The 19,309-nt window shown below is 42.5% G+C and overlaps 1 protein-coding gene across 3 annotated transcripts in view; it reads right to left on the reverse strand.

Moving 5' to 3' along the window:
* Positions 1 to 2,103: 2,103 nt before the first annotated feature.
* The window catches only part of PXDC1 (PX domain containing 1), a 132,881-nt gene continuing 115,675 nt past the window's right edge, over positions 2,104 to 19,309 (reverse strand). For all 3 annotated transcript variants that reach the window (XM_075744962.1, XM_075744961.1, XM_075744960.1), the window contains 4 exons: positions 13,730 to 13,821; positions 13,328 to 13,445; positions 9,505 to 9,616; positions 2,104 to 3,682 (listed from right to left, as the gene is read on the reverse strand). In XM_075744962.1, coding sequence (XP_075601077.1) covers positions 3,565 to 3,682; positions 9,505 to 9,616; positions 13,328 to 13,445; positions 13,730 to 13,821 — 440 coding nt within the window. In that variant the 3' untranslated portion in view covers positions 2,104 to 3,564. The remainder of the gene's footprint in view (positions 3,683 to 9,504; positions 9,617 to 13,327; positions 13,446 to 13,729; positions 13,822 to 19,309) is intronic.

The following is a 19,309-nucleotide window of genomic DNA, read 5'->3' on the forward strand; positions in this document are numbered from 1 at the left end:
TGTGAGTGAACCATGTGCTAGTCAAGCCCCACAGAGTAATACAAAGTAATACAAAACGTGAGCTGGAGAACCACTGGCCCAGAATAGGAAAGAGACAATAACAGGGCAGGGCAAGAACGAACATTTCTGCTGGAGCCAACCTTTTCTCAGCAGAGTGAGAACTGCTTATATGGGCTCTCTGCTCCCCAAAAAATTCTCCAAGAGGGGCCAGGTTCACCCTCTCATCACTAACACATAAGCTTAGGGCTAATCTAATGAGTAACAGGGTTATATGTTAATACACATTCACAACTCTCATGCATTTGTAGTTCTGTATACATTGTTACCTCATAATCTATCAGCCCTTTATCACATTATATTAATTGAGGAATATCTTTACTCTTCAGCACTGGCTTAACCAATGACATTTTTAACCATGAGCTTTACACAAAGGCCTTATTCTGCCTTGATGGCAAAACATTCTCTTCTGACCACAGATTTTTCAGAACTACCTACGTTTATATTGTTGCATTACAGGCCTATCCTCTGGCTCCAACATCCCTTTCACCCTTGAAGTGTTTAGCATTACTGTGTTAACCTATCTGCTGTTGCAAGTGACGTTCTCTTTATAACACTACATACTACCAAACACAATGAAAACCGAGATACGATTGGAAAATTTGAGCATTCTGCTACATCAAAAGACAAAATGTAATGGAATTATATCTGCACAATGAGCTTGGATTATCTTCTTGCAGGATGCTACTAGTCTATAATAAGAGCTGGTTGGGAAGAAAAAAACCCCTAACAAACAACCCAGAAAATTCTCTGTGTTCCTTTTCAGTCATGTGTTCAAACTCAGATTTTTTATTTTTTTTGATCAAGAGTAAGGTATCTGTACACATGAATCAACCATATGCTTAATTCATACTCTGAACCTCTCCCAGTTGTAGAGATCTGGTCCACATGAGAAAATTGCAGCAATTTAACCAAAGAATTTTTTTTTAATTGACTCTATGGACAAAGTAATATACATGGTCATTTGCATTCCTTTGATTTATCAAATAAACATACTTCAGCTAAGAGAAATAAATCACATGACAATCTCTTGAAAATACTTGATCAAAATGGCTTTTGAAAAAATCCAAGTGAAATGGGTGCAAATTCTGTTTGTAGATTAGTTCCTTTGCATTAGACTCTCTTCCCTGAAGACTTTACTGTGCATGCAGGTTAGCTGGTTTTCATGTGAGGAATGTGGCTGTACATTTTAAAAATTAGCAATGCTTCTCTATTTATTTTTTAATCTATGGATTTAAAAGTGCTTTTAAAAAGATAAGCATTTATGTGTTTAAGATTCATGGGAACATTCAAATAAACCGGGGGACATACTGGCTTTTGATGCACTGACACTTGGTGGTCTTCAAAATATTACTCAAGGAAAAACTCAGGGATAGGGAGATGAAGTCAAATTACCCAAAGCAACATGGTAGGCTGACAGCAGGGCCAGGAATTGAAATTCCAGTTCCCAATCCACTGCACATGTTTACTAGACACTATTTCTACCCCACCATGGTTAACTGAAAGCACTGACAAAAGAGTTAAAACTAATCAGAGTAAAACAAATAAACAAATCAAAAAACCTCCTTAATTCCAATTCAAGAGGCTTCTCAGAAAGCCTTTGCATGAGTGAGGACATATTTCTATTCCAGAAATTTAACATATAAGAATCTGCGTTATCTTCAAAAAGAAGAACTGCCAGATTTGATTTCACTTGTAGTCTTGAAAATGCAGAATTCCTCTACTAACCTTAGTGGCATTAAACCACATACACCTAGACATAAGATCAACAGTTAGGCAGAGAGGTTTCAAGTCAGTATACACTATATCTACAGTATGGGCAACAATACATGGAGCACAGAAAGAATTGCCAAAACTCGGCATGTTTCCAAAACTGCTAGAGAAATAAAGAAAGGCAATTTGGTATGGTTGGAAAAGTGTCCTCAAAGGAAAAAAAAAAAAAAAAAAAAAAAGGAAGTCACTGTTTTAAGCTGCAGAAAGTGTACTGAATGTGAGTTATATTTTATTTCATTAAAATATATTTTAAAAACATACTGTGTAAAAGAATTAGGATTCTCAATAATTTATTATTTACATTAGCAAATTCTGTTTGACTGTTATTCTATAGATAGAAATGAAAATTTTGCAGAAGGGAGTTGTATCAACTTCTTCAGGACCAAGCAAGCCCCTTTTCCATGAAACAAGTCCAAAATGCATTCCTTCCAATTTCAATCCCTTCAAATTCATGTTTGCAAACAGATTGCAAAAGGCTCAATAAAAGGTCACGTTGGCGAGCATTGAGCACTCACAGTGAGAGCCAGGATTTTGGAGTGCTCCGCAAGAGAGAGACCCCAAGGAGATTTTAACATTGCACTACTCGGTAGTCAAGAGGCCGCAGGGTCTGATCCCGCTCTTGCTCCCGCCGTCCTACCTCCACTGAAACCCACGGCATTACATGACAACGAGGCCTGCACCCGGCCCCGCAGGCGGATCTCGGAAAGCTAGATAGGCTCCTTGAGCCAGGCTGGCAGCGCAGAGTGCTCTTCCTACCACTGTAGACATACTGTAGCTTATCATTCTTTTTCAGTCCAAACACAATGTAAATCTCATTGTCTTCCTCCCCATCCTCTGGAGAGGAATATGCATAGGGAATTATCTCTCTGATGTAAACAACTGTAAGCACCATTCACATTTCCTGGTCCACATGACAAAAAAAAAATCATATCCAAGTGCCTGTCATAGTCTTGACTGTTCTTAGCAGGGGGCAGCTCAGCTTTCCCATCAGCTTTCCAGATCTCTGAAATCACACAGGTACCCAAACATCACGCACGGTCCACTGCAATGCCAGCTGCTGTCTGCTTTACTGTTCCAGGAAAGAGTAGCCACCTCTTCAGTGACTATACAAAACCCCATGATTAAAAGAAGCAAAGTGGTCAGCTCACATGTTCTGTTTCCTGGAGGCACTCAATGGTATTTCTGACATCTCGTGTAAGGCACCAGTCATCCGGTAGCTGAGCAAAAATTGACCCGCAAGACCTCCATTAAGCAACCGCAGAAGGAACTGACAAAATTCAGCTGGTTTGCCTTCTTGCTTACATAGCGTAAAAAGTGTGGTCACACCATCTGGGGAAGTTTCTGATGGTATCCTAAAAGAGGAAGCCTCAACTTGCACTGCAAGCCAAGGAGCGTTGGTGACAGCATACTACAGTACAAGTTCCCGATGTCTGTGTCAGAGTGGCAGTTCCCACAGACATAGCAGAGATTTCCTCGAGCCCCAAGAGGCTGCCTTGCTTTCACAGAAAACGAGTTTGTTGTCAACAGCGAAGCAGCTACCTCCTTACAAGATGTCTCCATAACACAGAACAGAGGGCCAGACTACAAAACCAGCTTCGTGGCGTACTTGCTGCAACTTCTCAGCTGTTGGTCTTGCCCGCACAGCCTTATTCACAGAGATGCAATGCCAGAGATAGCAGAGCCTGTGGACGAAGAGGTCGGCTGGATGCTGGCTGACTGCATCACTGAGCAGCCTCAGTCCAGAATATCAGTCTCAAATGGGACCAGGTGGTAGTATGTCAAATTGGTGACATAAGCTGTTGGATCATCACTGTCTTCTAGCTCTGAGGTAAAGTCACTAACACTTTCAAACCTAAGGAGAAATAAATAAGTTTTAAAAACCCACATCAGACACCAAAAGGCATTGAATCATTAATGTTCATTTAGAAAATCAAAGTAAAAGAAATTAGAAGTACTGAGGGAGAAGGCTAGGATATCTGAACACCGATCTCCAGAAATTTTGAGAAAAGACATTTGTGAGGATATTACTTGGACAAAAGGCTGCAGGCAAGAATGCTTCTGCTGGTACAGCAAGTTAAATTTCTGAGCAAGTGTAACACACAGGTTTGCTTCACACCAGAGCAGCGTTGCAGTAGAAGAATTTCTAATGCTGGTTTGCAGCCTCAGCTTTGTGAAGTTCAGTTTGTGAGACAAAGCTCTAGAGTCCTAACTCTCTTTCCAAAGCTTCAGTATCTCACTCCCTCTCTTGGCAGCCCGAAATGCAAATTCATACTAGAAATTGTCGAGGAAGGTCCATGCAGGTCAGCTATGAATCACAAAGCTCTCTCCCTGACAGCCTCCATATCATTATGCTAGCATTACCTACTGGAGACGCCAGCAATAGCATCTACTGTCACTTTCATAAACCAAGATTCAACACTTCCTAGATGGAGTTGAGAAGTAAATGGAAAGCATTGCTCTCCACGTCCTTCAATAAACAGAAAAGCCTGTTTCTTTATAATCTATGGAAATGAACAGGCTGAAGATTTTGCTTTCAGTAAAATAGGATGGCTATTCCCTTTTAAAACTGTCCTAAAACACAGCTGTGCAGCATACTAGGAGAGCAAGTTCTCATCTCTTCAGATAGCAGTCTTCAGTAAAAGGGACTTTTGTGACTCTTCTCTAGTATGACACTGACTCTTCACAGCACTTGTCATTATAATACCTGAACTTCCTATCTCTTGACACTTAGTTACCACATCACATTTAAGATGAGCTGGATCAAAAACATTATTAATTTCTTTTCAGGCACCAGGACTCCCCTCCTACTAATGAATGAATGACTTCCTGGGACACTGCCTTTCCAGGCAATTCTGGATACCTCTACAATGAGATTTTTATGTGTTTAGAAGAACTTTCACTGTGGTATGGGAAAATCTTCACAGAAAGTACTCAGAGCTGATCCCATCCACCCATCCTCCTCCCCATACCCATGTGTATGTGAATAAACCACAGACCAATGAGAACCATCGTGCACGTAAACAAAACATCTTGTTGCCCTTGACTTTCAAAGCTACTAGTGAGGAAGGAAGGAAGCAAGCAGCAAGTGAGCTCTGGAAGAGTGAATTGGGTAGCTGAGGTCCACATCCTTCCATTTTGTTCTCACAGCATTTGGCAGCAACAGAAAACGCCTCAGTTCCCACACAAAAGTGGAATGGAAACTGCCTTTGCCTGAACTTAGACTCTCATGCTTTCACTTCCCAGGTACCTTCTCTCAGTTTGGCTTTTTTATGAGGCCAAATGTCTAACACAAATAGGAAACAAGGACTAAAGTGTCCTTCCTCCAGAGCCTTGCTGCCCTCCCCAGGGCATGAGATTTAGGTTGAGACAAGCAGAGAACATCCAAATATAAAGATATTCCCAAATTTAGTTACACTTGTTTAATTTTTTTCCTTCCCAATTCCTAACTTTTGTGTTATAACCTCAACTTTTGCAAGGACTACCCACTGTCTCACACCTACTCTCAACCAGAGGGCATCAACTTGCTAAAACCTTTCCTCAGTTACACACGTTCCCGTTCCAAGGAGGCTTGAATTTCTGCATTAAGAAAACATTTTACTTCTTCCCTGATAGCCTAGCAGTTAAAAGCAGTCACTGCAGGCCAGGGATTAAATCTCATCTCAGTTCAAGCAAAAGACTTAAACTATCAAATTTCTTTTTCCTCATACTCTGTCTTCAACATTTTGCAAGAACTTGCATTCATTCTAATAGAGTGAGAAAAAATGAAATAGAAACTGAAAAATTGCACAAGATGGAAAAAGAAATCCTAACCCAGCTCTGACTATAGGACATGTCGCTAACAGCTTTTTAGGCTGACATACTTCAGCTCTTCCAAGAGCAGATAAACAGATGTAACTTTAAAATAATTTGGTTTAAAACTGCATCTCATCTACACATGAACTACTTAGACTCCTTCAGTTAAGTGAGGCAACTGCAGACATCCCTCTAACCTCACCCTAGAGAGCCCTAACAATCAAGTATTTGAGAGGACCCTAAGAAAAGTGGTGAAGAAACAGGTACATCTCCCACTCCCATATCCCCCAAAACTTTCTTTAGAAGCATCGCAGGTTAGTGGATAGCACAGTCTATACACGGCTCTGTCTCTTTTCCACAGTCCTGCCTGGTCCTTCTCACCTCTTAACTATGAGGACCACAATGCTTTTTGAGCAGAAACTCACAGATTTTCTTCTGCAGTGCTGTTGCTGTGCTCTGTACTTACAACAAAATGAAATGAGACTGAACTTTGAATGTTTATCACCCTCATTCCTCTACTCCCTCCAGGCTGCTTGCTTGCCTGCATGTGTGGGAACACGTGCAGAAGGGAGTTGACTTCGTATCTTGCAAATACTTCACAGATCATGTTGTGCTGTCTCACAGACGGCTAGCGATCCAGAAACAACAGATTATGAAATACCAGTGGGGCAGACAGAATGAAGAAAGCAGAAGAGTCGTCAAGAAGGCTATTCAGACTCTGCTCCCCTTCTCTTGTCAATTGTATAAAAACTAGATTATTACAGCTGAAAGGCCCCACAGATTTTGTGGTTCTTCAGCCTCACCGATAGGGTACTACAAGCAGCATGTCAGGTACAAAGCAGTGGCATTCACGTGCTGCAGTTATGCAGAAAGCTTTCCTTGCCACCAGAAAGGAAGTGCGGACACAGAAGTCTGCAAAGCACTGCTCTGGAGCACTCATACAAGACTAAACCGAATAAACTAGGGCTGTTTAACTACAGCTAGCAGCTGTATAGGGCGCCCAACAGTCAAAATGCTTTTGTGTTGTTACCAGCAGGTCTTTTTCCCCAAATACACTTTATACTAACTCTGCAAACTGCTATGGATGTGCAGACTCCTCCATGCCCAAACCATTGCCCTGGTCTTGCTATTTTTTCCCCAAAGTACCTTGACAAACACAACATCCTTCACAAGGGCCTATTCCTTGTGCTGCAAGACAACAGTATCAATTTAACTCCTAGTGATGCATTAGAGTTACTGCTCACATTTGCCAGGAAGAAGAGGGAAACAAGGTACACAGAAGCTCATTAACTCACAGGAGCAACCCCAAGTGTAAACATGGTGTGAGACAACAGCCCAGCTCCTCTCATCACCTTATGTACAAGCAGTACCTGAACAGATCTCCTCCCACCTAAGACTAAAAAGCACAGGGGAGGCATTTTCTTTTCCTGTCAAGAGAAGGATTTAATTTTCCTGCAAATACTCTGTGTCTAACGTCACCATCTCTGTGCTACTTTTGAATCACCACCCATGAGAGTCTCTCCCATGGACTGCAAGATGCTTGTGACAATGGCAGCCTTAGCCTGAAAACGTGTATCTAGTACTGGAGTGAATTTGCCTAAAAGGTAGCATGTCCAACGCCACAGCTTCTGCTGCTGGCCTAAAAGACAGAAGTGCCTTCCTGGCAGGGGAAGGCACCTCTGCAACAAACCCGAAGTATAAGTTAGAATGCATTGATTTACCACCTTTCCTTTCAAAAGGACTGCGGAGTACTTGAAGAAGCACACATAGGACTATTTATGGCACATGGACGCTGAGCACACTGGACACACCACATTTTGCAACAGTATGGTTGCAGAAAGCAACTACTTCAGAACAACAGAGTAAGCAACTCCAACTTGCAAAAATGCTATAGTTTCATTTGCAACAAGTATGAGACTCTTCAGCTGATGGATCACTAGGTAGGTAGCACTGCAAGCTACAACAGCTAACCAGTGCAGCAGGACCTCGGGGGACGATTGCTACATCTCTCTACATAAAAATACAGGTTTGCTTTGCAAAATGTCTGATTCAAGTACATTGGCAGCTAAAACCCAGAAGTCATACAGAGTTTAATTTTGCTGAAAGGGAAAAATTCCCATCTGAGGATATACAAGTCCACAAGGAATTAACTCTGATTTAAGAATAGAAAACACCAATCCCATAAATCCAATTTTACAGAGACCAAAAAGAACCTGCATAGGATTATTGAAAGATTTTCAAGTTTCCTTTCTGGGCTACTAACCTACATTTAAAACAACAGTACAGAAAATTTCTGCTTTTAAAAGAAGTTTGATTTTTCCAAAACAGCTGCGCTACATAAGTGCCATTACCTCCTAGCCATTACCTCTCAGCTATAAAATACAGCTACAGGATGGGCAAAGTTAGGGCAGCATGTAAAATAGACATTTGAAATTCATTAACTTCTTGACTCCAGATTTAACTTCCTTCAGGAAAGTTGAAATCAAACTGCACAAAGCCAGGCTGTTATCATAATTTATTTCTTCCACCACAGTTTCTGGGAAACCATGCCTACCACACAGTTTTTATCATATCAATATTTTCTGGCATGAATGTTCTCTGACTTCAGTGGGATGGCAATTAGATGATGACAGTTTCTGAGCCCACACCAGTAAGTTTTGCTTGGGCTGCAGCATGTTTTTAAAATTAAAGTTAGATTTTATTTTTTTTTAATATTAAATCAAAAGTTTTTAAAATAATCAAAATAAGGCAGAAAAAAGGCTTTCTTTGGTAATTTGCTCCTATAAATTGTCACTCTCAGTACTGAAAAATGATCCACTATGAACTATGACAACTTTAATTTCCAGACATTGGCTTTACAGAATTACTGCCAGTGTGCCACTTCAGACTCATTAATACAAACTTATAAGCTTAAATGCTGTTAGCAAGGTCAGGGTTCAAAACACTAAGTGATAAGTTAATAGAAACACTTTGAGAAATTACACTGGAGCCAGAGATACACTCCAGCCGCTGACAAAATCTTGTCAAGCTCTAAACCTTTCTACAGACTGGCAATGACCACCTTTCAAATGCGGCAAGACAGAGCGCTGCATTCAAAGATAATGCTTCTGCAAGGCTTTTACTGCTCCGTTTCCATCATTTTGACTGCTCTAATGAAAAAGTAGGTCAATGTTTCTCATTAAAAATATTTAAATGCTTCACTACCTGAAGTTCATCGAAATATCAATCACCTGCAATGACAGAAATCTGTAGGAGCAGATTTCCATCAATACCCATCTGTCAGTACAGTTACTGACTTAAGACCTGCGTGAAAGCCCTCCTGGTTACAGGCCTCTGACCCCAGAATACCTACACACATAGGAGGCAGAATTTACAAATAAGACTGGGCATAAGACTGGGCTAACTTCCCTCTCCCTTAGTGAAACACATAAGCTTCACCAAGTCCAGCATGCCGCAGCACCCAAGCAGCCGCTCAGCTTCCTTTGACTACATTCAGGGGTGTGTTTCCCTCCTCTGAGCATGGTGTTTTGCTTCCCAAATAAAGCATACCCTTTGTAGGGGTATATTTTGTTTGTAAAGGTGTCTGAGTTTCCAAATATCAATCACAAGAGAAAGGACCCCTATGACAACCACAACTTTTTTCTACAAGCAGAGAACTGAGCTCCTTGGGGTCAATCATTCTCACCGACAGCCATTTTATCCATTTTAATAGAAAGAGCTGTGAAGCCTTAGCAATCAGGCCCAGTAATCTTTAACCAGTCAGAATGACAGCTGTACCAGTCTTGCTCCTAGACAGAGGATAACATTTTGTTGGGGTGGGGAGCGGGAAAGCTACAGTTTACCCAAATCTGACAGCATTACTCATGCACAAACCCCACTTACAAGTGTTCTGCTGAATCTACGTCCAGGTGCTTCTCTTTTCCATTGGGTATACTGTGGTCAATGACTATTGTTTCAGTGTTGGCTAAACAAAATCCGTTTGACCGCATGATTTCTGTCAGGAGAAGAAAGAAAACATGATGAAAATAATTTTTAAAAAGCCCCACGCTGGAAATCAACTGTGTATCACATGTAATTGTCATGGTTATGAACTGAGATGCATGCATGACGTTGAAAATATGTGCACAAAAGCAGGAATGAAGAGTTGGTTTCACAGCTTCTTACACCTGCAAACTACCAGCGCTTAAGCAATTTTATTCACGTAATCAATTCATGACACAGAGCATTTGAAGCAAGGCCCCGTTTCAGTCCTGTTATTGCCAGTGGCAACATTCCCGTCACACTTAAGAGAATGGCAGCCCATCCATATATTGCAGCCTACCACTACCAAAACATTGTTGTATTTTTCCTAGACAGTCCCAGGCTTAAGCCAGTTAAGCAAAAATAAAAAAGACAGGAAAAAGGAAATAAAAAGTGACCTTCCAATTTAATTCAACCACCATCTTTAAGTCATGTAAAGCAATACCATCTTCTACGTTGCCTTCAACTCCGCTTATTTGCTTCTCACTGTGTAAGAAGCCTCCAGTCTGGAATAGCTGAAATTTACACCCAATTCCACTGACTTACTACCATGGGGAGAGTTTATAATTAAATATTAGTATTTGATGTTAATGAGAAGTTAATCCACATCTGTGCTATGTGGAAAGGCAAACTAGGCAAGTCACAAGGATTTCTTCCAGTCCCACACTCTCAGATGAAGCTAGGGCCACCACAAAATGAACATACATGTCTATAGAAACCAGCACTGACTTAAGTGGGATGACTCCTGGCTTGCCTCCAGGTAGAAGGACCTGTGTTACACCCTTGCATTATCAGCATAAACAAAAGGAAATCAGTCTGTGGCAGAAAATGTAGTAGGCACAAAACATAGGTACAGGGAATCCTCAAACAAATGTGAGCTATGCATACAGTTCAAGTAACGAGAAAGTAGAAAGAAAGGAGGTAATTTTTAAAAATGTACATTTACATGTTCCTGCATTAATGAAAGCCAAACCTCACTTCCATCTTTTTCTTGAGAAAGTCATCTTTGACTTTCAGTCTGTATTTTACTGTGACTCCCTTTAGCAGAATATGTTTGGGGGTGGTGAAAAACACTGAATCCCAGCAGAATCACACTTCAGTCATGACTCATCTTGAACCAACATTATACTGCAGAATTAGATTTACACCATAAATTCAAATTCAGCTTTCATCTAAGAGGGCAGCCCTTTCTTCCCCATCACCTACCATTCTGAATAGGACCATGCAGGGGACAGTTTCTTCCCCCCCCCCCCCCAAAGAATATAAGACATTGTTGCCAGCTTTTCAAAGTCTGCAGGCCATCTAGAAACCTGCACTATGACTAACATGAATGCCACAGTGTTTTCCCAGCGTCCTTGAGGGGACCTAAGAGTTACAGTATTTCATGGCTGTGTGAACTGCTTTAGATGTTAACATTTACTGCCATCTACTGACAACATTTCCAGTGTGCAACATTCAGAGGAAAGCAAACCTCAATTATCATCAAATTTCCACCTATCTTCTTAAATTCTTTGCAGCAATCACTGAAATGATAAAACTAATTACCACAAGATGCTTTTGGATAGCTGCATAGCTAGGAAAATCTTCCTCCAATTAATTAGGTATGACTCACCTCTACAAAAAATAATTTAGAATTAAAACAAAGTATGTTATTATTCAGCTAATGTGGTTTCCACAGCTCCTCTACATAGAGGCTGGTAGGAGGGTTCCCTTTGCTGGTAGCTTCTGCCCATCAGCCTGGCACCTTCACTCTGAATTTACATTCATCTTGATCACATCTTTGTTGTAGCTACCATGTGACGTATTCAGTCATGCACGCACAGAGTATGTGTTCCCCAAGAGGGTACACACCCTCACAAAAATTATACAAAACCCTTCCAAACAGCAAAAAGCCCCAAGCCAGAGCAACGCTGCAGTTTCTAACCAGTGCAATTCCACACACATTTATTCTTGATATTTGCCTGTTTGAAAAAGAACAGGGTATCACTGACAGCAGCCACTCTTTGAAAGCTTTTTACCGCATACAGTTTGGGGATCCTTCATTTCATAACGGGCAGGTGCTAGGACCAACTTTGCAGGAATTTTACCTGATGTTTACACATCGACTCAAGACATCATCCAAACCTCCCTAGCCACAGATGGGGTGCGAGACACACACGTTGGCTCCCATCTCCCGCTCCCAGGAGGCTAGACCCGCGTCACCCCCCTTTGCAGTACGGCCCCGGGGGCTCTTTACAGTCCTGCGCTGCAGCCCGAGCTCAGGGGCCCTACAAGAACGCACCAGCCCAGGTGGGCTGGCAAGACCACACTTCTCACTGAGGCTCTGTATTACATGGTACATTTCTAACGAGTTACTGGTGGGCTCATAAACCATTTACCATTTAATTAGAAGAATATTTATTTAACAGAGGACTAGTTCACTTAGAACCAGAGCTCAGGATCAATTACAAAAAAATCCACCTGTGTATCAGATCAATCCTTAAGACACGCTCAGCATGTTGACAGGCTGACTGGCCTGTTAGTACCTCAGAAAACTGACACCGGTTTTGTGCTAAACACTTCATGCACCTTGGAGGGCTATGTAGCACTTCACTTCTATTTCGCTCTCTGAAATAAACTCTTCTGGCAACACAAAAAACAGTTGCCATTGGGCTCACATGAAACATTTTGGCATAGAAATACAAAACCAGGTACACCAGAAGTCCACAAACCTTTTAACAACAGTCAGTAGCAGATGCAGAGGGGAAAGGTTGAATGAATAGGCAAGGATAGAATACTCTCCATTCTGCTCACTAGCAATCTGTGGTTTAGAATGTGTCTATGTCTCCACGTGTGACAGGTCTCCATGTATTTTTCCTCCACTGGCTTGTCTAATTCTTTTTTGAAGTAATTTATGCTTTCAGTTCCACCATATCCTACAACAATGAGTTTCACTCCTTAACTGTGCTCCATATGGAAACAAAACAATAATATAACATTTCTTTCATTTGTTTAAAGCCTGTTGTCTGTCAACGTTATTGAATAACCTATAGCTCTTGTTTCATGAGAAGTACAGGGTAATTGACCTCCTTCTATTCACAGCTTTGTAGACTTCCATCATATCCCCACTCTGCCACCTCTTCTCAAAGTTGAAGCGCCCTTCTTTATTTAACCTTTTTCTCCGAGAAGTTGTTCAACAATTTGAATCCTTGTCCTTTATTTGTATGCTTTTAAACCCTATTATATCTGTTCCAAGATGGAGACACCAGAATTGTGAGTACTGTATTCAAGATGGGGTGGTGCTCCTTTCTTTTGTTCTCCTCTCCTTTCCTAATAATATCTAATATTCTCAATGCTGGTTTTGCTCAGCGCTTGGCACTGAGCTTACATTTTCACAGAACTGCACCAATAGCTTCAAAATCTCCTTCCTAAGCGGTAACAGCGCTATCATATGTCACGATAGTGAGGACTGCATTTTCCTCACATCCACTTCTTTGCATTTATCAGTCTCCAATGTCACCTGCCGCTTTACTGCCTGAATGCATGTTGCATATTATGTCAAAGCTAATTATATTTTCTATATTATAAAGCAGACTATGGAGAACTATTTTTTGAATTGCTAGTGCAGAAAATAAGGGGAACAGCAAATAAAGTCATTCTCATTTTGTAACTCTTGTGTCAAATGTAGGAAGCTAACAACTCTTACCTGATATTTTAACTGGACTTTGAAAGCTTGGCTGAATCTTATGGACATTGTCATTTTTTAGAACTTGATCCAAAGGAGATCTCTCAAAGAACGTGAGGACGACTTCAGATCTTGAATACTTAAAAAGAAAAAAAGAGACATTCATTTTTTACCAATAGTTTGTTTTGTTCCTCTTCTCCCTTTCCACCCCTTCATAGTCCGACAGAAAGACTTATTACAAGCAATAGCATGGAGACGTCATTACATGATTCTGGCACTCAGCACTTATCCAAGATGATACTCAACAAATTGCAGTTTCTTTTAGAGTTTGGCAAAGTCCACCACTTTCTAATCTGCATGAGAGTGCATGTCACCCTCAAGCAGGAGTCAAGCTGGGCTAAATGTGGAACTTGGCTTACTCACCTTCCAGGGCATGTTTATAATAGTCTTCAGAAGCTTTTCTACTTCATTAAGTCTGGCTTCTATATCATGGGCTTCTTTTATTGCAATGAGCCCTAGAAACAAAGTAAGCAGATTATGAGTGCAGACAAAAGCGTATTTCCATGTGCACGCACACTTCAGCGGCTGGAAGCAGCCACTTAAGAAGGTGTGGAACAACCTCAAATATTGTGCCTCCCAGAAACATCTTTTAACCCACACTGATGATAAAGTGTGTACCCCAAACTGAGGTGGGTGTAGTTACAAGCAGAGTTGCAAGCCTGACACAAATTCAGCTGTTTATGATATTTAGGAGTTGCAAGACGAGCAGAAGTAGAACCACCTACTCCCTCACCCGCAGTTTCACTACACAGCATTCCCAGCAGTGATAATCAAACAGCATGTTTTCTGCTTCCAAGAACCATGATTCATCCTTTTTTCTGTCAATAAAAAGCAAAAGAAAACCCAAGAAAACAAAAAAACACAACCCACAGATAAGAGGAAAAGACTAAACACAAGCCAAACAAAAGGCTTTGAGGCTGGTCTTGTATTTCTCTGAATGTAAGCCCCAGTGAGCGGCCCAAGGAAGATTTCTCAGTATCACGTTCTTCAAGTGTGAAACAACTTTTTGGTTTGTTTTGGGGTTTGGTTTTGGTTGTTTTTTTTTGGGGGGGGGAGGGTTGTTTGTTTTTTAAATCATTGAATTATCACAGTGCTGCAGAAAGGATTAAAATGGAAATTTTCTATCCAGTGTCCAAAATGATGCATTACAATGCTTCTAATTTTGAATTGCTCAATATGGGGATCTTCAAATGTAATACCACATTTCATATGTATAACCTGCAGGACATCCTCCTGTAGCAGACTCAGGGACATATAGCACAGGTTATATGTACATACATGGAATATGAGGAGAAGTAAACCCCAAAATCTTGTATCCCTCTAGCAGCCCTTTTATTTCTGCTTTTTATAACCCAATCATCGTTTCATCTCTACATTTGGGCAGCTTTTCTAAGGAACAGAATTCATGTGTAAAAATTAAATACCTAAGAGACCATTCAATTTAGCAAGCTTCACTGCTAAAGAACCCAACCAACCAAACAAACCCCCCCCAACCAAACAACCCCCCCCCCCAAAAGCTGGAGAAAAAGACCAAATAAATCAAAACCATCTACCTAAAAATCAGAACTAAAAATCTGCAAAGCAGCCTGCGAGAAACCACTTCAATATACTAAAATTGTAAGTAAGTGCTAGACTCCAAGTGCATCACCATCGTCCTATTCAAAAGCCAAACGTACAGAAAGAGCTGTCAAACGCAGTGTGTCGGGACAACAGCCACGGAATGTTTCAGTCTGCATCAGTCCTTGTTGTTTGTTACCTATGAGATAGGATCCCATACAAACTTTCCAGACAAAACTGTGACTTTGAAGTTCTCAGATCTCCTCAAGTTACAGCTCTAAACAAAACAGAGATTATCTCCGGAGCAACCAGGTTTACTTGATGGTTGTCCCACAAAAGTAGCCTGCTTGCATAAGCCTTTCTACTGCTCGACAGCCCCTCGTTTTGCTTGGTTTTGTTCTGCTTCGCTACCACTTCATGCCGGTGCATCTCGCTGCCTCTTCTCACAGCGGAGCAGAGTGTACCAGCAGGCAGCCGCGTATCCTACTTCAACCAGTGTACACGACAGTCGGGTAGCTTTGCATGGAAATTCTCTGGAAGGCTTTAAATGCAAATCAAGTCATCTGCATGGGTCCACAGGCCGCATATTAGCTGGGTTGTGCTTGGCATTACAGATCTGAATTGCAGACCAGCACCCTTCATCTTCCTAACTACTGGGTGTGAGCAGGCCTGGGTGGATCTGCTTCACCCCTCCACAAATATGTTCCCATCCCACATCTGAATGAAGTTCAAACCTTTTTTTTAAAAAAAAAAAAGTGTTTCATCTTCCCTGAAAAGAAGCTGCCAATGGCCATGCTGCTCAGACACCCACCTATGATGTTACAAACACACTGTCGCCCTGCCGTAGCCCACATCAGAGAAAACAGAGCTAGTGACTCTGGTGCTGGCTACCGTGGGATGCCTCCACTTCTCCTGCTAGTCTTGCTCCAGTCCACATAAATACTGATGCAGTCAGAACAGAGACTGCCTGACTGCAGCTCCCACCTCGCAGGAAAACACCTCATCACTGACCCACTCAGAATTTGGCATTCAGCTGCTCTCTCTCAAATCCACCCTCCACCTAGGACCCTTTCCCAAATCAGCATTTACTTTTGAAATTAGTATTTTACCAGGAAGAAGGATACTCTCAAACAAATGAAGATATTCAGAGCAGGGGAGGAAAAAAAACCCCACCACACAAAGAGCCAACACCTCACTAACAACACTAAGCATTTGTCCCGTGAGGAAAGCCAGCCAAGCATCTGGGATTTTCTCTCATTAGTAACCAGGGAAAGCATCTGCAGCTTCACACAGCCTTTTAAGCTTCAGCTGCAGAAGTCAGACAAGGCCGTCAGCCATTTGCACTGTCACAGATCACCCAGTGGGAGGTTTTACAGCTTCTTACATTCACCAGGAATTTCCAGCCCTGGTATATTCCTCCTTCCAGCTCTTGGAAAGGCACCAGCCATGCAAACCCACACTCTGACTTGGAAACTGGCACAGACAACTTGTAACATCTGACACACTAAAAACTGTTCCTTTCTGAAGCTTTTAGTAATATCAAAACCAAAAGGCAGACGGCGTAGGAAGGAGAGTGATACATCTGCCTGGACAGCTTCCTATATACGTGCTTAATGATTACAGATGCATGGCTTTGGGGTGTAAAGCTGCTGACCTTACATGAATTCCCTGTACAAGGAATTCAGTTTGGCTGGGCTAAAGCCCTCCTTTGCTTATGTCTACAGTCCAAATACACAGAAACCACTTGAATGTTGAGAGAGAGAGAGATATATATTGAACCCTGTAATTTCTTCTGCAATAGCTACAAAGTTTGCAATGCCCTCATTTATCTCAATTCTGAAAGTCTCTGCTTTTAAGAGTTAACAGACACCCCTGTGGTTTTCAGTCATCAGCTATGAACCCACAACCTGAGGGACTGCTCACAACCCCACTGCCGCGCTAACAGGAGCGAGGCACTGCCTGCCCAGGCGGCCAGGAGGAGCGGAGGCCCCTGTCCCTCCTTTTGCTCTCTCTCAGCGCCTGCTAACCGGCTGCTGCCATCAATCATGGCACATACGTGCACGAGGAACGCTGTGGTTTCACGAGGTGAAGTCTCCGGTGGCAACACTGGCCTAAGGTACGCTCGCCCTCCCCTGCAACTCATTTCCTCTCCCACACCACAACCCAGGGCTGCCAGCACAATTAGGTGAGCAGCGGGGAATACCTCGAACTGCTCTTATCAAAGGCTTCACCTCAGGAAACCCCAGCCTTAGCAGAAGCAGCAAGACACTGCAGGTTAGGATGCCCAATTCAAACTCCTCTCTCACCCAGGCACTACATACTCATGCAAGTAGCACGACTGAGTTTGAGCAGGAATCAGAACTTGTGCAAAGAGGGACACAGAACTGCACCCAAGCTTTCCATCTCTTCTTCGCTTTGTGGGGGTTTCTCCCTTGCCCGTCGTCTTTTCCTGTTCAGGAGCTTTGATGAGGCAGAGAAAAAAAAAAAAAAAAAAAAGCCAGAGACTGGTATAGGATCTCCAGATGCTGGAGATGCCTGAACAGACAGGCACACATGCCAGCTGACTCTGCAGACAGAGCCAGCACCTCCACCATTCATTAACCCTGACACAAGCGTACCACAAGCTGGAGGCACCTGGCATGCACGGGACTCACTGACCATGTACGCAGCATCTGTGCAGAGCTACATCATCTCCTGAGGCTGTTGTGTCTCTGCCCACGGACCATAAATACATGCCTATTTTTCCATCTGGGGCTTTTAGGCCCCAAGAAACCCCTTTTCAGACAGTTTGCTATAAAATAAAAATAAGACACCAATAAAACAACCAGTAGCCTGGAACCAGTTGTGCTTTCTTCCACTTGTTCAGTCATGCAACAGAGCTGAGCTCAGAGCTGGGAAATCTCTTTGTGAGGTCACGGTGAAAGGCTGTTCTCATGCCTTTTCCTCTGCCCTAGCTGCTGTCTGACTGCTAATGGAAAACACGCACAAACTCCTCCCAGGAAAACTTCGCTCTCTGTCTTGTTACCCATACTGTGCTTGGACAATTAACTATCACTTCAAGTGATTTAAATGCTATAAACACCTATAGAGCTTGAGGTAAACTGGAGCCCCACTGGCTCTTTTTTTACCACAAAGCCTGTTGCTAAATACTAGAAACCTCTAGGATTTCTTCACCCTGTGGACAAGGGAGCTCAGACGCTGGGTGATGGGAGGGACAGCACAGGCACACTGCCTAACCCCGGGTGGCACTCACCTGTACCTGGGATATTTGCTTTGAGCAAGGTTCTGCTGTGCGCACATCCCCCGTAGTCAGCAATCTCATTTGAAGAAAGGAGGCGGCAATCCCTTTGACATTTTCTCTGTCCCTTTCCAGACCAAGAGCCCCAGGCAGAGTCCTTAAGACTGTGCAAAAAGTATTTGCCCACAGTTTGAGACCACGCGTACACAGCAACTTTACGCATTGCGACATGTCTCTGGAAAAAACATAGCACAAACAGCACCGGAGGCCTGCAGCATCCTTCCTGCTCTGGGACCCTGGTGCTGGAGCAGCTGCAGGAGGCTGAGAGGAGGCCAGCAGCTGTGTACCTGGCACGCTGGCTCACGGCGTGGGAGAGGGGCCTGGAGCTGCAAACGAGCAGCAAACGAGCTCAGCAGAGGAGGAGAATGAACTGGGAGCCAATTCCTGATGTCAACACACAAGCCTTGGAATGCCTGTCCTGTTACTGCCACGTGAGCCACCAAATCTGCAACTAATGATATTTTGACAACCACAGAAAACACTCTGAATGCTTTTACTAAATGAAGCAGTACGGGAATCCCAGCATGTGCTTCATGGCTTGTAATGCAATCACAATGCAGTCCTGACAGTCGGTGTCCACACTGACCACATTGTCTCAACAATCCTCTTGTGCCTTCCAAGGAAGAGCAAGTTCATGCCTAAGTCAAGTTTGCCTCATATGCCATCTTTCAACGATGACACAGAGAAGTCTGTTTTTCTGGAGATGTGTTGCTATGTACAGGTCACTATGTATACATGATCTCAAACTGTGGGCAAACCCTGTTTCTCCAATCTGAAGGACTCCAGACTTGTGGTCAGGAGAGGAACAAAAAACGTCCAAGAGATCTCCCACTTTCTCAAAATCAGTTCAATACGTACAGGAGGCTGACCAAGAACAGAAGCCAACGTGCACTTTCAAAAGATGTGTGCAAGATGGAATGGGGATACCCCTAAATGCTGTGTATTTTAGTATGTCCATGAAAATTAAAATATTGCATTGAGTCCTCCCTACCTAATCCTCTCTCCATCCCCTATGGGAAGACTGCAGAGTAGATATCAAAGTGAAAAAAAGGAATAGCAAATAACTCCAGGGAGAAATCTTACTGTGT

Source organism: Balearica regulorum, chromosome 2, assembly GCF_011004875.1.
Source record: "Balearica regulorum gibbericeps isolate bBalReg1 chromosome 2, bBalReg1.pri, whole genome shotgun sequence".
Classification (NCBI taxonomy): Eukaryota; Metazoa; Chordata; class Aves; order Gruiformes; family Gruidae; genus Balearica; species Balearica regulorum.